The 16,521-nt window shown below is 45.9% G+C and overlaps 2 protein-coding genes across 2 annotated transcripts in view; one reads left to right on the top strand and one right to left on the bottom strand.

Moving 5' to 3' along the window:
* The window catches only part of cacna2d4b (calcium channel, voltage-dependent, alpha 2/delta subunit 4b), a gene marked incomplete at both ends in the record, with an annotated part of 75,681 nt that overhangs the window by 38,894 nt on the left and 20,266 nt on the right, over positions 1–16,521 (top strand). The window contains 2 exons of the mRNA XM_080002992.1: positions 627–748; positions 3,059–3,127. Coding sequence (XP_079859118.1) covers positions 627–748; positions 3,059–3,127 — 191 coding nt within the window. The remainder of the gene's footprint in view (positions 1–626; positions 749–3,058; positions 3,128–16,521) is intronic.
* Positions 14,175–15,931, bottom strand: LOC307231566 (uncharacterized protein; the record flags this gene model as incomplete). Its single annotated transcript, XM_080002330.1, has 3 exons — positions 14,175–14,647; positions 14,898–15,566; positions 15,907–15,931. 3 exons carry the CDS (start codon positions 15,929–15,931, stop codon positions 14,175–14,177), a joined length of 1,167 nt encoding a protein of 388 aa, XP_079858456.1.

Genomic DNA, 16,521 nt, shown 5'->3' with positions numbered 1-16,521 from the left:
ATTCACATGCCACTTTAAATGCACATATCTGTATATACATAGGCATATTCCTTCTATCTATTCCATTTTATTTCAATTTATTTTTTATTGTATTTTATTCTATATATTTTTTATCTTATTCTATAAGTATTCCACTTACTGTATTACGTTTTAGGAGTCAGTTAGTCGGTCTATTAGAAAGGAATTTTCTACTTTTTATTTTTTATTTTTTATTTTTTATTTTTTATTTTTTCCTAGGACTTATTGTGTGCTATCACCGGGTGCGTTGCATTACATTTCACTGCATATATGTATGGAAGTATGTATATGTATGTGACAAATAAAAATCTTGAATCTTGAATCTTGAATCTTGACTCACTGGGAAACATGACAACTATCTGAGAAACACTGAGACTCTGTAGACTATTCATCATCAATCAATCAATAAAGTAATCAATCAGTGTTCTGGGACGCAGTTCACTAGAAGAGATGAAACACAACCCTAACCCTACATCCTCCCAGTGAGTACTACTTCCTCCTAGTGAGTACTACCTCCTCTCAGTGAGTACTTCATCCTCCCAGTGAGTACTAAATCCTCCCAGTGAATACTACTTCCCCCCAGTGAGTACTGTGTGATCTCACCACAGGCAGTTCTTGACCCCGGGGGACAAGGAGAACCAGTTTACCGTGGATCACTTCCCTCTGTGGTACCGTCTGGCAGCAGAGAATGTCCCTGGGAAGTTCTACTACTACACTGTCACCGACAGGGGTCTGTTCTCCTCTACTCCTCTACTCCTCCTCTACACCTCCTCTTCTCCTCTACCCCCCCTCTACTCCTCTACTCCTCGACTGCTTGACTCCTCCTCTACTCTTCCTCTACTCATCCCCTACTCCTCTACTGCCCTTCTACTCCCCCTCTCTTCCTCTACTCCTCCCTACTCCTCTTCTCCTCCTTCGCTGTTTCTCTACTCCTCATCTACTCATCTCATCCTGTACCCCTTCTCTACTCCTCCTCTACTCCTCTACTCCTCCTCTACTCCTCTCCTCCTCTTCTCCACTACTCCTCCTCTACTCCTCCTCCACTTCTCCTCTACTCCCCCTCTACTCCTCCTTCACCGCTCCTCTACTCCTCCTCTACTCCTCCTCTACTCCTGTACTCCCCATCTACTCCTCCTTCACTGTTGCTCTACTCCTCTACTCCCCCTCTACTCCTCTACTCCTTGACTCCTCCTCTCCTCCTCTCCTCCTCCTCCTCAACTCCTCTACTCCTCCTCCTCTACTCCTCCTTTACTCCTCTTATTCTCCCCTACTCCTCTACTCCTTCTCTACTCTTCCTCTACTCATCCCCTACTCCTCTACTGCCCTTCTACTCCCCCTTTCTTCCTCTATTCCTCCCTACTCCTCTATTCCTCTTCTCCTCCTTCGCTGTTTCTCTACTCCTCATCTACTCATCTCCTCATCCTCTACCCCTTCTCTACTCCTCCTCTACTCCTCTACTCCTCTCCTCCACTACTCCTCCTCTACTCCTCCTACACTTCTCCTCTCCTCCCCCTCTACTCCTCCTTTACCACTCCTCTACTCCTCCTCTACTCCTCCTCTACTCCTGTACTCCCCATCTACTCCTCCTTCACTGTTCCTCTACTCCTCTCCTCCTTTACTCCTCGACTCAACCACTACTCCTCCTTCACTGCTCCTCCCCTCCTCTACTCCTCCTCCACCCCCCCTTCTCCTCCTCTACTCCCCCTCTACTCTTCCTTCACTGCTCCTCTACTCCACTTCTACTCCTATTTCACTGCTCCTCTCCTCCTCTCCTACTCCTTCTCCTCCTCAACTCCCCCTCTACTTCTCCTCTACTCCCAATTTACTCCTCCTACTCTACTTCTCTACTCCCCATCTACTCCTCCTTCAGTGTTCCTCTACTCCTCTCCTCTTCTCCTCTACTCCCACTCCTCTACTTCTCCTGTACTTTCTCTACTACTCCTTTCCTCTAATCCTCCTCTGCTCCCCTACTCCTCTCCTCCTCTCCTTTTTTACTTCTCTTTTCCTTAACTGCTCCTCCAGTTCTTCTCTACTCCCCTACTCATCTTCTCCTCCTCTACACCTCCTCCCCTTCTCACCTACTCTCCTCTTCTCCTCTCACCTCCTTCTCTACTCCTCCTCTACTCTTTCTCTCCTCCTTTACTCCTCTCCTCCTCTTCTCTACTCCTCCTCTACTCTCTCTCCTCCTTTACTCCTCTCCTCCTCTTCTCCTCTATTCCTCCTCTACCCCTTCTCTACTCCTCCTCAACTCCTCTACTCCTCCTCTGCTCCATCTCTACTCCTCCTTCACTGTTCCTCTACTCCTCTTCTCATTCTCTACTCCTCCTTCACTGCTGCATTACCCCTCCTCTACTCCTCCTCTACCCCTCAACTCATCCTCTACGACTCCTTCACTGCTCCTCTCCTCCTCTACTCCTCCTCTACACCTTCACTCCTCCTCTAATCCTCTATTCCTCCTTTACTGCTCCTCTACTCCCACTCTACTCCCCCCACCTCTACTCCTCCTCTTCTCCTCTCATCCCCTACACCTCTACTCCTCCTCTCCTCCTCTCCTCCTTTGCTGTTCCTCTACTCCTCCTCTACTCCTCTCCTCATTCTCTACCCTGTATCTCCTGCTCCTCTAATCCTCCTCTACTCCTTTCCTCCTCTTCTCCTCTACTCCTTCTCTACTCCCCCTATACTCCTCTCCGCTTCCCCTCCTCTACTCCCCCTCTACTCCTTCACTGCTCCTTTATTCCTCTACTCCTCCTCCTCCTCTATGCCTCTCCTCCTCTATTCCTCTACTCATCCTCTATTCCTCCTTCACTGCTCCTCCCCTCCTCCTCTCCCCTTCTACACCTCTACTCCTCCTCTACTCTTCCTCTACTCCTCTACTCCTACTCTCCTCCCCTCCCCTCTTCTCCTTTCATCTCTTTTACTCCTCCTCTCCTCTTCTCTCCCCCTCCTCTCCTCTCCTGTCCTCCTCTCCTTTACTCCTCCTCTGATATGCATTGATCCTCCTGGACCCTGAAGGATTCACTTCCTCTTCCTGTTGTGTCAGGAACCACGTTTATTGTTGCTACGACAGCAGTGACGGTGTCATCGGGAGGGAAGATGGCGATGGGTGGAGGTGAGAAGCACCACACAACCCACTCACTAACTTCCTATTGACATCGCTGACTTCCTGTTGACATCACCGACTTCCTGTTGACATCACCGACATCTTGTTGACATTGTTACATTCCTTCCATCAACTTCCTGTTTACATCGCTAACCTCCTGTTGCGCATCCCAGGGGAAGTTGGGGACATGGAATCCGAATGGGTCATGTTCAAAACCTCCATTGCAGAGGTGGCTGCTAGGAGCTGTGGTCGGAAGGCAGTGGGTGCCTGTCGTGGCGGTAACCCAAGAACCTGTAGGTGGACACCAGCGGTGAAGGAAGCCGTCAAGCTGAAGAAGGAGGCCTTTTGGGCTTGGCTGGCCCAAGGGTCTCCCAAGGCAGCAGACAGGTACCGGCAGGCTAGAAGGGCTGCGGCTTCGGCAGTCACTGAAGCAAAAACCCAGGTGTGGGAGGAGTTCAGGGAGGCTATGGAGAAGGACTTTTGGTTGGCCTCAAGGAAGTTCTGGCAAACTGTTCGGCGACTCAGAAAGGGAAAGCAGGGCTTGTCTCAGGCTGTGTTCAGCCGGGGAGGAGAACTGCTGACCTGGACTGGGGATATTGTCGGGCGGTGGAAAGAGCACTTTGACGAACTCCTGAACCTGATCATTACGTCCTCAGGGGAAGAGGCAGAGTCTGAAGACTCAGGGGAAGTCTCGTCCATATGCCTGGCAGAGGTCTCTGAGGCAGTTAAAAAGCTCCTTGGGGGCAAGGCGCCGGGGGTTGATGAGATTTGCCCTGAGATGCTGAAGGCTCTGGACATTGTTGGGCTGTCTTGGTTGACACGCCTCTTCAATGTCATGTGGATGTTGGGTACAGTACCTGTGGAGGGGCAGACCGGGGTGGTGGTTCCCATTTTTAAAAAGGGGGACCGGAGGGGGTGCTCCAATTATAGGGGTATCACACTGCTCAGCCTCCCCGGGAAAGTTTACTCCAGGGTGCTGGAAAGGAGGCTCCGGCCGATTGTCAAACCTCTGATTCAGGAGGATCAATGCAGATTCCGTCCTGGACGTGGAACAGCGGACCAGCTTTTTACCCTGGCAGGGTTGCTGGGGGGGGGTCATGGGAGTTTGCCCATCCAGTCTACATGTGTTTTGTGGACCTGGAGAAGGCTTTCGAGGCCGTTGGGACGAGCCATCCGGGCCTTATACAACCAAAGTGAAAGCTGTGTTCGCATTCTCGGCACAAAGGCCGTTCTCAGTGGGTGTTGGACTACGCCAAGGTTGCCCCTTGTCCCCAATTCTGTTTGTGATATTCATGGACAGGATCTCAAGGCACAGCTGAGGTGAGGGGAGTGTCCGGTTTGGGAACCTCAGAATTGCATCTCTGGTTTTTGCAGATGATGTGGTTTTGTTGGCTTCATCAGAGCGTGACCTCCAGCACGCACTGGGGCGGTTTGCAGCCGAGTGTGAAGCGGTCGGGATGAGAGTCAGCACCTCCAAGTCTGAGGCCATGGTTTTCTCCAGAAAACGGTGGATTGCTCACTCCGGGTTGAGAGCGAGTTGCTGCCCCAAGTGAAGGAGTTCAAGTATCTCGGGATCTTGTTCACGAGTGAGGGGAAAATGGAGCATGAGATGGACAGGTGGATCGGTGCAGCGTCAGCAGTGATGCGGGCGTTCCCTCTTCACCGTTGTGGTGAAGAGGGAGCTGAGCTGGAAGGCAAAGCTCTCAATTTACCAGTCCATCTACGTCCCAACCCTCACCTATGGTCATAAGCTTTGGGTAGTGACCAAAAGAACGAGATTGCAAATACAAGAGGCCGAAATGAGTTTCCTCCGTAGAGTGGCTGGGCTAAGGCTTAGAGATGGGGTGAGGAGCACGGACATCCGGTGGGAGCTCGGAGTAGAGCCGCTGCTCCTTCGCGTCGAAAGGAGCCAGTTGAGGCAGGTTCGGGTATCTGTTTAGGATGCCTCCTGGGGGCCTTCCCTTGGAGGTTTTCCGGGTACGTCCAACTAGTAGGAGACCACGGGGTAGACCCAGAACGCTCTGGAGGGATAACATATCCCAGCTGGCCTGGGAACGCCTCGGGGTCCCCCAGGAGGAACTGGAAAACTTTGCCGGGGAGAATGGGGCCCGGATGCTCTTTGCTCAGCCCGCTGCCACTGCGACCCGGCTCCAGATAAGCGGTGGAAAATGGATGGATGGATGGAATTCCTGTTGACATTGTTGACTTCCTGTTGACATCACTGACTTCCTGTTGAGATCTCTGACTTCCTGTTGAGATCTCTGACTTCCTGTTGACATAGCTGACTCCCTGTTGACATCACTGACTCCCTGTTGACATCACTGACTCCCTGTTGATAACATACAAAATATTGTATGATACTGTATAATGTCATATAACACTGTGCATAATACTGTATAATATTGTATAATACTGTATATAATAGCATATAATATTGTACAATAATGAAGATACAGAGCAGTACTTCTCTTAATTAACCCCTGTTCATCATTCTGGTATTTTACTCATACCCACATATATTTGCAACAAATTAAATAAGTATGACTATATGTTGTCAATCGATGGATAACTTGTCATCGTATACACAGTTGGTAAGGTTGTAAGTATATATGGTGAAAGGATGGTTTATATAGGTTTTTGCGGTCTTCACAAGTTTGGAGACATTGTACTCCATACGGTCATACAAATGTTTGTTCTGTACATATGATACGTTTTCATACTCAGCTAGATACGGGAACCATGGGCCAAATGGTAGGTGATCTATGGGATGTACAGAGGCCATATCTATACTCATAAGAGGTTTCCTGTAAGAATAATTAGTCTACAAATACTTGATTTTACTCGCCATTGGCGTTCCAACGTAGATCCCTCGTTGGTGACACAGGACGTCTTCCTGCTCGTCACTTTGTTGGAGCTTGGAGCTACTGTTGGAGTAAGGACGCTGCTTCCATACTCATCAGGTTTCAACACAGCTGTAGGCTCTACAGTGGGGAAATGTAGATTTCCTTACTGTAGAGCGGGGGCAGCATTTAGCATTCACCCACCGTAGTCCTTCTCAGTCGTCGTGAAGACTGGGTGTTAGGAGGTATGCTGAGTGAACCCAGGTGCAGAGAACAAGGCAGAGGCGAGGTGGCAAAAATAGAGGTTTACTCAAAACAAGTACAAAAACTGGGCAAAAACAAATAAGAAGTCTCGGGAGCTTGGAACAAGAGCGTTGTCATGAGGTTAGACAAACTCAAGACTGAGCGCCCGAGGACACAAACGACAGGGTCTAAATAGGGACGACCAAACGAGACACAGGTGAAACATATCATCTAATGAGGCAGGGTAATCAGGAACAGAAATAGGTGAAGCAGAGCAACCTTGAAAAGGCAGTACTGGCGGCATCTAGTGGCTGATGCTGGTAGGACCAGGGCGAACCCTGACACTGGGAAATCAGTCTTGTCCAATCTCTGGATCCTAAGGAGTATTACTCCAGGTAGGGTTCACTGCTCCATCATGAATGGTCACCACCTCCACTTGAGGTATGCATGTGTTGTCTTGTGATGAGTAAAGATTCTTCTTCATGGTGTTTTCAATTGTTGTTATTTGTGTTGGGGGGCTGCGTTGACTGTTGTTTTGATTAGGACAGGACCGTGACATTGACTGACATAGCCGGTTATGGCCTCAGGGGTTCTATGTGTTATTGTGGCCTGTGAAAATAAATGGAAGACACTCCTGCTGGTCATGCAGTGTATGGGATTCAGGTGGTGGCATATAAAATAACGCTCTGTCTTGACCGAATTAATTTGTTTCACGGCGCAAGCATGTCACAATATTCTACCTTATCCTGGCAATATTGTAATTTCTTCAACAAAGATTAATGCCCTCAATTCTGAGTCTTTGTGGCATGTGTCCAGGTCAGATGAACACAAGATGATATCATCTACATACTGTATTGTTCTACTTGTTATTTTTTTTCAGGCAAATCTTCCTTTGTTAAAAATGTGGGAACTATGCTTAAAGCCTTGGGGCACCCTTGTGTTTGTATATGACTAGTTCCTGTGTGTGAATGCAAAAATATGTCTACTTGAGGGGCTAAGGGGCACGCTAAAGAATGCTGAACAAAGATCAATTACTGTGAACCATTTGGCATCCGGGGGAACATTTAAAAGCAGTGTGTGTGTGGGTTCGGTACTTCTGATTGATAATCTTCTACTACTTAATTTACTGCTCTATTTATTGCTCTATTTACTGCTCTATTACATTTCACTGCATATATGTATGAAAGTATGTATATGTATGTGATGAATAAGCCTCTTGAGTCTTAGGTCATGCTCTAATCAGTACTTGTCTTTGTCTGCTTTGAGGACTGGTAGTATAGGGGTGTTGCTAATGGTGTTGGGTTCAGGTATAAACACTCCAGCTTTCAAAAGACCTTCTTTTGTCTTAGCAATTCCTTTCTCAGCCTGTTTTTGGCTTGATTTCAACGGGTTCTGCAGATTTAATTAAACCTACGTCCATGTCATGTTGTGACAATAGGTTATCAGGCACAGAAGCCATAATTTTGAAATTTTCAAATTCAAGGTTTGGTTTGTACATTCAGAACCTTGTGGAAGCCTTACCACTTGGGGTTGTACCGGGACTGATGCAGAAATCCTTATCTTGATATAGTTCCCAACCACGCCGTTTCATATTTGTTTATTCTGAGTTGGGTTATAGTATGTAGTCTGAGAGGCTTCTTTTATCATTGGGCCCAAATGTTTTGGTTCGTATCCTGGGCGTACGTACATAGAAGTGTGTGGACAACTATTCTTAATATGGAATTCATTCGTCAAATAAGGAGAGTTTTCTACCGCCATGGCTGCTCCTTGTTTACCCATTATAATGGAGCTGGTCACTAGCTATACCTCCTTGGGTTGGTTTGCTAACCACAGTTCTGGTTGGGCCTCACCTTATTCTTGAAATACCGTAGAGTGCAGTGAAGAGGATTGCTGGGTGGTACTGCTTGAGGGAGATTTGCTTGTATAAACCTGTCCCATTTGTGTATTTCTTCAGCAAATTGTTGATGTATGTTCCCTCACAAATACACAATGTCCTCTGTATCTTTTCTAATAGCTATTATGCCACCCATAAGATGCTGCGTATCTACCAGAAGACCTTGGGGGGTACATAGAATGGTACAGCCCAGTTTGCATCTCTTACATGGGGTTCAAAGGTGTTTGGTCGGATATCAATACAGGCAAGGTGATAAAGTCTTATCTTTATATCTTAAAGGAACTGGTCTGGAGGCCGGTATCAGCTGCTTCATCCTTGAGAATCCTACTGTCTTGACAAATTGTTCCAATCTGGGGAGATGCATGGTATCATTAGGTCCCACATAGGTGTATGCAGCTCTGCCATGTCTGCCATAGCCTGTATGGTTTTTTCTGCCAAGTGAACCTGCAGCATTGGTTCTTCATCAGGGCTCGTTGTTGTGAGAGGAAACTGATGACCTCCCTTTGCGCACCCCTAGTATCCATTTTGCGGCCATCGCCAGGGGTTGGTGGGGCTTGTGTGCGGGGCGCTTAGTTTTCCTTGTCCTTGCTGTTGTTGCCGCTGATATTGTCCAGGTTCCTTGGTTTCCCCATGGATTAATCCTGCAATTCCTCCTGGTATGTCCTTGACATCCACACCCCAACATCTAGGTTGGTTTCCTGCTCCCTGGTAGTTGTAGGGTCTACCTCGGCCTCTTTGGGGTCCCCTGACCCCGTCTGTTGTTGTTGTTGGGGATATCTGGGTGTTGTACTATCACTACCGGTGGATTAGGTAATTGTGGAGCAGTGAACTAAGGGGCTTGCTGGGGATTGGGGTTCTGATTTTGCCCTTGCGTCACCACACCTTTAACTTTCTTTTTTTCTCCTGTAAGTTGCTGTGGTGTGAGCTTCCGCATTGTCTCCTCATCTTGTTGCTTCAGCTTCTGTTGGAGATTTCTATGTTTGGTCACTGAATGTACTACGTAATCCGTGAATTGTGGAAAAGGCATGTTGTATAGACCTACCACCTCGATCATCCGGCTCTGGGCTGGTGGAGCAGCAACCCCACGGGGAGCACCACAGGGAGCAGCCTGGTGGAACGCACCCATGTGTGGGTCTGTTAGGCTTAGGCTTGTGGGCTTTCAATCTCTTTTATTGGGGTGGTGGTAATAGCATCGGGATTGATATGGTTTGGGTACTTAGCTCTTAGTCCCGTCCATAGGTGATTACGGTGATGGTTGAACATGTCACTGTTACTGTCACCCAAAGCTGAAGCTGGTAGAATTTCTTCCATTTCCAGCTTTACAAGAGTTTTTACAAGGAGCGCTTTCATATCTCCAACGGCCAGTAGTACACCCACTGTCTCATCTTCAAACGATGTTATCCACTGGCTGGCTTCTGTAGAATGCTGGGTAGTCGTTGGGCAAATCCTTCCAAATCCATGGATCCTCTGGAATATAATTGAGATTTTGTCCTTTTGCCAGAGGGAGCTGGTGTCTTGAGGCAAGCAAGCCTGATTCTCTGGGCTGGTTCATCAGGACCAATGTTGCATGAACCACGTCTTTTTCAAATTCCGCTTCCTCTGCTCCCATATTCAATGTTGGCAGAGATATTGTCAGCTGCCTCACTTCCTCCTCCCTTCTCTGTTTATTTTGTTGTTCCTTCTTTGCTGTGCCTTCAATCTGCCTCTCAAAGTCACACATCTGTGTTAGGGTTTCGTTTAATTCCATCTCCACCTCTCTGAGTTGAATTTCGAACTGTTTTTTGCCTCTTGTTTTTGTCCTCTTTTTCCTCTCCAAAATATTATCTGTTCCCTTCTTCCTCAGTTTATAGATCATCACGTCACTTTCATCTCCTTCACCTCCTTCTTCCTCCTTAATTTGTTCCTTGACATGTCTGTGGTATCCTGTTGCTCCCCCTTTTATTACTTTTGGCTTTGTTTTATAATTTTTATACATTTCTCAAATTAAATGTATTTCCCACCAGCTCGCCACCTAAACTTTTACATTGTTCCCTTAACTCTTCTTTCCTAGGGTACAGACTTCCTGTTTGTTTTTCTGAGTGTAATTTGTAGTCTCCTAACACGGTAAATGTTTTTATTGGCATTTGTGCTAAGTAGGGAAGGGGTGGGGCTTTGTTTTTTGTTGTTGTTTGCTTTGTTTTTTTTTGTTGTTTTTAATCAATCATGTCCCTGATGTGTTTTTTCGTGGCACTTCTAAGTTTGTCTCCTTGTCTTTTGAATAATGTTATCACATGTAATTCTCTTTTTATTTTTTCCTCTCTCTTTTTGTTTATTTCCTTGGACTTATGATTCCTTATCCGGATGTCCCCCTCCGTACACATATCAATGTCAAATGTTCCTTCCACTGCCCATGGGGTGGGGTTATTCTTTGTTATTTATTCAAATTTTTGGAGCATTCTTGGATCTCTTTCGGTAATAGGGGGTGTTGTTTTGTTAATATCCCAACAGTGGTTGACACTTTATTTCGTTTCAATTCTTTATTTAGCGCTTAATAATTCTCGAGTCAGTATTCTCTGAGCTATGTTTATCCTTTTCACCAAGAAATCAGAGCCAAATTTTATATGCTCACTGGCACTGTTCCTAGAGTTTGTTTTGTCAACAAGCTCCCTGCAGCAAAATTCTCACAGAATCAAAAGCCCCCACCTTTTTTTCTCTGTTTCTCCCTGTTCTGACTAAAAAAACATTTTTTTTTCCAAAAAACCTTATCAAAGGTCACTTCAAACTTTTTTTTTATTTTAAATTTTTCTTAACACTACTTTTCCCATTAGTTGCTTTTAATTGCTTTTCACAAAATTTTAGTCTTATTTTATTTATTATTTGAATTTATTTGTGCTTTGGTTTGTTCAAACAGATTATTTAGTTCTTTTTCAGCTTTCCCAAGGGTCAGATAGCTTTAATGCTATTTATCCCTGGTATGGTTTCAAAGACTCATGTTGTCATTCATTTGTTCCCCAGAAGATTAGGTCTCCTGTAGAACAGACTAATTAGTCTAAGATGCCAAAATGCAGGATATGAAGCGTTCACTCCAACCGGCCACTATTGCCACTTCCTCTCGTACTTTCCTTCTAGGCCAGTATTGCCTATTATTATCAGTCTACTTTTTGGAGGGGGGAACTTGTTTTATTACTCAACTCCGCTCATAATTGTAGTTACGCTTTTATGGTCCTCTGGCCTTGCAATTTGCAATTCACCAAGGATATCATAGTTCTCTATTTATAGTGGTACAACCAGATCATGTTTCCGGGACAAACAACCTGTAAGTTCAATAACCAGCCTCAATATTACCCATTTATTTCCAGGCTCAAACGGGCCTGAGGTAAACCTTTTGACCTCTTAGTGGTGCACAGACAATTCAATAACCACTAGTCTTATCTCTCTCTCCGACAGGCTACAGACCCTCGCTCTCTGTTGACAGTGATATCTGCAGCAAAACGTATTATGTCCTAAATCTGTTTGATATCCTTACGGACCTGTGAATACTTTTTCAGAGCAGCTGTCTTTCCCCTTTTTACCTAGGCTATTTTGGTTTCAAATTTTTTTCTCGCAAATGTATTTTTCTCTTTTAAAAATCTTTTTTTTTTTTTTGGTATCTCTTCTCCACTGCATTAGTTCTTTGTTTGGAGAGCCAAATAAATTCTGGTCTTACCCGTATCTCCAGGGGGAAGAAAAAAAAATCGGATTCCTCCCCCAAATGGAAATGAAATAAGCAAAATGCTTACCTTGGCCATTATCTTCCGATGCATGGGAAGGATCGCCGCCCCAACGACACTGGTGGCTGGAGGTGCACAAATGTCCTCCTTTTTCCTCTTTTTCCAATCCTGTTTGTGACACCAAATATGTGGTGGAAAAAATCACTTTGGAGAAGAGGTTCTTTAATTTAAGATCCTTTTTATAAAAAGATCTGAGTTTGTCTCTGCAGTGGACAAGACTGGCTAAATACACAGATACATACCCTTTCATAGCATCTAGTCATGGAGTGTGTTCTTAGCAGAATATTCCAACAATTTGTCTGATTAAATAGTAGTGTCTGTGAGGACTTATCTATTGGGAGTGGCATTGAGCAAGAAAGCTACGCTCAAACCACTATTTTATTGTTTAACTAAAACAATGGGTTGCACTGGGCACATTCTGTAACTTTTCCACTCCAAAAACTGAGCTCTCCTCTTTACTACGACATATTTTATGATGCAAAATCCAGGCACATTTGCTAAGACAGCCACTTGGGGCGGTGGTCCTCCACTGTGATCTGATTTTGGATTCAGCGTAAAGCCGGCCTTAGGGAAGCGAAGGGAAACAAGTGTTTGGATCCTAGTTTCACTGTTTTATCCCTGACCAGAGCAGGGGCCCTGAATCAGATCTGATCAGATTGATTGAACTGAGGATCCTGGTATTGAGCTTTATGAGTTAGAAGATTCAATAAGACAGGAGTCAGTGTTTTAGCAAACATGGATGCATAGGTGGATGGATGGATAGATGGACAGATGGATGGGTGGATAGATCAATGGATGAATGGATGAATGGATAGGTGGAGGGATGGATGGATAGGTGGATGAAGGAATGGATGGATGGATAGATGGATCAATGGATGGCTAGATGATGTATGGATGGATAGATCAATGGAGGATGGATGATGGGTGGATGGATGGATAAATGGATGGATGGATGGATGGATGGATGGATAGATCAATAGATGGATGGATGGATAGATAGGTGGATGGATAGATGGATGGATGAATAGGTGGACAGATGGATAGATCAGTGGATGGAAGGATGATGGATGGATGGAGAGATAGAACTTTATATCTGGGGGAAGGAGTTGTCTTGTTGCCACGGTACACATAATGAGGTCAGCTGTGATGTCACAGCTGGGGGGAGCCTGTTCTGCTGCTTCAGCTGGATGTTATGTGGTGTTTTAAAGATGGAGAAGAGGCGTGAACTAAAGAAATACAAACTTTATTGTGTTAAGTTCAGTTGGTGAAGGGTTAACAGTCGTCACAGCTACAGGAACTCTTTAGAAAGGGGATAAAACCCACAAGCTGCTGCACAAACGTCTATCACGCCCTGAGAGACAGCAGGAAGAGGAGGAGCCTCCTGTAGTGCTGAACACCAAGAAGGAGAAAGACTCTAAGGAGACAACACAGACATGACAGCAACCCCCGCTGCATTGTGGGTAGAACAGCTGTCATCCCTTAGTTGGGAGATCGGTCTCTACACTGAGAAGGTACTGAGGACGTTTTGAGGACGTTTTGAGGAAGTTCTGAGGAGGTACTGAAGAGGTTCTGAGGAGGTACTAAGGAGGTACTGAGGAGGTTCTGAGGAGGTACTGAGGAGATACTGAGAAAGTACTGAGGAGGTTCGGTGACATACTGAGGAGACACTGAGAAGGTACTGAGGAGGTACTAAGGATGTATTGAGGAGGTACTGAGGAGGTTCTGAGGAGGCACTGAGGAGGTAATGAGGAGGTACTTTGAAAGTACTGAGGAGGTTCTGAGGAGGTACTGAGAAGGTACTGAGGAGGTAATGACAAGGTACTGAGAAGGATGTGAGGAGGTTTTGAGAAAGCACTGAGGAGGTACTGAGGCGATACTGAGAAAGTACTGAGGAGGTTCGGTGACATACTGAGGAGACACTGAGAAGGTACTTAGGTACTGAGGATGTATTGAGGAGGTTCTGAGGAGGTACTTTTAAAGTACTGAGGAGGTACTAAGGAGGTACTGAGAAGGTACTGAGGAGGTAATGACAAGGTACTGAGAGGGTACTGAGGAGTTTCTGAGGAGGTACTGAGAAGGTACTGAGGCGGTTCGGAGATGGTACTGAGGAAATACTGAGAAGGTACTGAGGAGGTTCTGAGAAGGTATTGAGTAGGTACTAAGGAGGTACTGTATAATTGTATGGAACGCTATACAGGAACAGCAAACGGGGGTTAGGGTTCAAAGGACATACTCGCCACATAAATATTCAAAGTGAAAACAGAAAATACAACAAATAACTAAACGCTGAACAAAGCGTCCAGTGAGACGAGGTTCTGGATGTTTCAGCGTCAGAAGCTGCTTATCCTGTAACCGTGCACAACCTCGGCCTCTTTGGACGTCGGCTCCTCCGTGGAGGTCAGCGGCGTCGTCGGCCCGTCCTCAGGGTCGGCTACGACCATGAGCAGCGGCCTACGGGCCTTGGTGCCGCGCTGGTACCGTGCCATCAGCGAGGCATAAACACAGCCGTAGGTGGCAGCCACCACCATCATCACGCACACCGTGCCGCACACCACGCCCGCCACGATCTGTGTGCCGTGGGCGCGGCGCACGCTGGCGGGCCGGTAGCGGTGCCGCACGCAGTCCTCGTTGGCGCCGATCCGACCCGGGAGGCAACTGGGCCGGGTCCCATCCGAAGGCGGGGCCTCCTTCACTGGGTTCTGGCTCTGGAGGCAGTAGCTAAACATCTCTGCAGGAACGCTGCGGATATCCCTGCCCTGCAGCTCTGCAGGAAGCCTGCAGAGGACAGCATCCACCTCTCCATCTGGGGGCGGGAACACATCAGTGTTTGATTCATCCAGACTCCTCCCATGTAGGAGAGGGGGGGGGTCCATGTAATCATCTCTGATGTCTCTTTGTAGAAAGCACCATTTGGAAAATCACTATTTATTATGATTGGATATAAAATATAATATAATAATATAAAGAAATGTGACCAATAAAAGAAAAGGGCTTCCCCTGGATGTCCAACCCCCATGGCCCCCGCGGCCCCCGGCCCCTTCAGACTCACGGACCCCGGTAGACCATCCACTCCATCCAGTGCTTGAAATCCCTCAGCCTGCAGTCGCACTGCCAGGGGTTCCCCTCGAGCTGCAACCGCTCCAGACGCACCAGGGGCTGGAAGGTGTTCCGGTCCAGGGCCCGGAGCCGGTTCCTGGCCAGGGAGAGCCAAGACAGGCTCTGCAGCCCCTCCAGGAGGCCACTGGGCAGCCATTGCAGACCGTTGTGGGACAAGTCCAGTCCTCTGAGCCTCCACAAACCCTGGAACAGCGCCCCTCTTGGGCCCCGTGGCGTCAGAACGCCCCCCCTGCTCCCGTTCCAGTCTGGCGGACCCTCCGGGACGGCACTGGGATCGAAGCCCAGGAGGTTGGAGGAGAGGTTGAGCCAGCGCAGGCTGCCAAGTCCAGAGAAGACCCCCGGACTCAGGCTGGACAGGAGGTTCTGGGACAGGTCCAGCAGCTCCAGGCTGCTGAGGTTGGACAAGTCCTCGCCTCCCAAGGAGGAGAGCTTGTTCTGGGGCAGGGACAGGCTCTGGGTGTCCTGGGGCAGCGGCAGGACGCTCCCCAGGGAGGACAGACCCAGAGACGAGCAGTCGGTGCTGTTACCTTGACACGTGCACACGCCCGGACACCCGGTCACAGCTCCCAGTCCCAGCAGCAGCACACTGGACAGGACCGCACCCACTGGGGGGAGGGAGGGAGGGAGTAAATGAAACGCTGCATCTTTGAGGATTGTTTTTAAAGTTTCAGCAAGGAGTGATTTCTTTGTAGATAAACTTGAATAAATGATTGATTGATTGATTGATCGATTGATTGATTGATTGATTGATTGATCGATTGATTGATTGATTGATTGATTGATTGATTGATTGATTGAGAAATGGGAGTGTGTGCACAGGTCTAGGAGTATGAACTTTAAATATAAATGTTTTTGTTATATCTTCATATCTTCTCGTGGAAACACATAAAACAATCACAGTTGGATGCAAGTTTCCCATTTTGAAGAGATTTGTTTAAAACTCACTGAGCTGCAGCTTCCAGTTCCACATGACGGCTGCTCAGTGACCACCCTGCAACAGAGAGAGGGAGGGGCTGTCATGGTCCTTCAGTTCTTTCCTATCATGATGAACATTGCAGTTGAAATTATATTAAATTATATTATATTATATTATTATATTATATACTATACTATTATATTATATTATATTTTATTATGTTATATACTATACTATTATATTTGATTATATTGTATTATACTATTATATTATATACCATTATATTATATTATACGGTTATATGATAAAACATATTATACTATTTATATTATATACCATTATATTATTTTATATTAAATTATATTGTATTATAAAATGCTACTATATACCATTTTATTATTTTATATTAAATTATATTATATTATACTATTATATTATTTACTATTATATTAGATTATACTATTATATTATATTATTATATTATATACTATAATATTATATTATTTGATACTATTATATAATATTATACGATCATATTATATACCATTATATTATTTTATATTAAATTATATTATATTATACTATTATATTATATACTATTATGTTATACTACAATATTATATTATACTATTATATTATATAAT

The sequence above is a fragment of the Zeus faber genome (genome assembly GCF_960531495.2).
Source record: "Zeus faber genome assembly, chromosome: 6".
NCBI lineage: Eukaryota > Metazoa > Chordata > Actinopteri > Zeiformes > Zeidae > Zeus > Zeus faber.
This window is presented reverse-complemented; position numbering and strand designations above follow the sequence as displayed.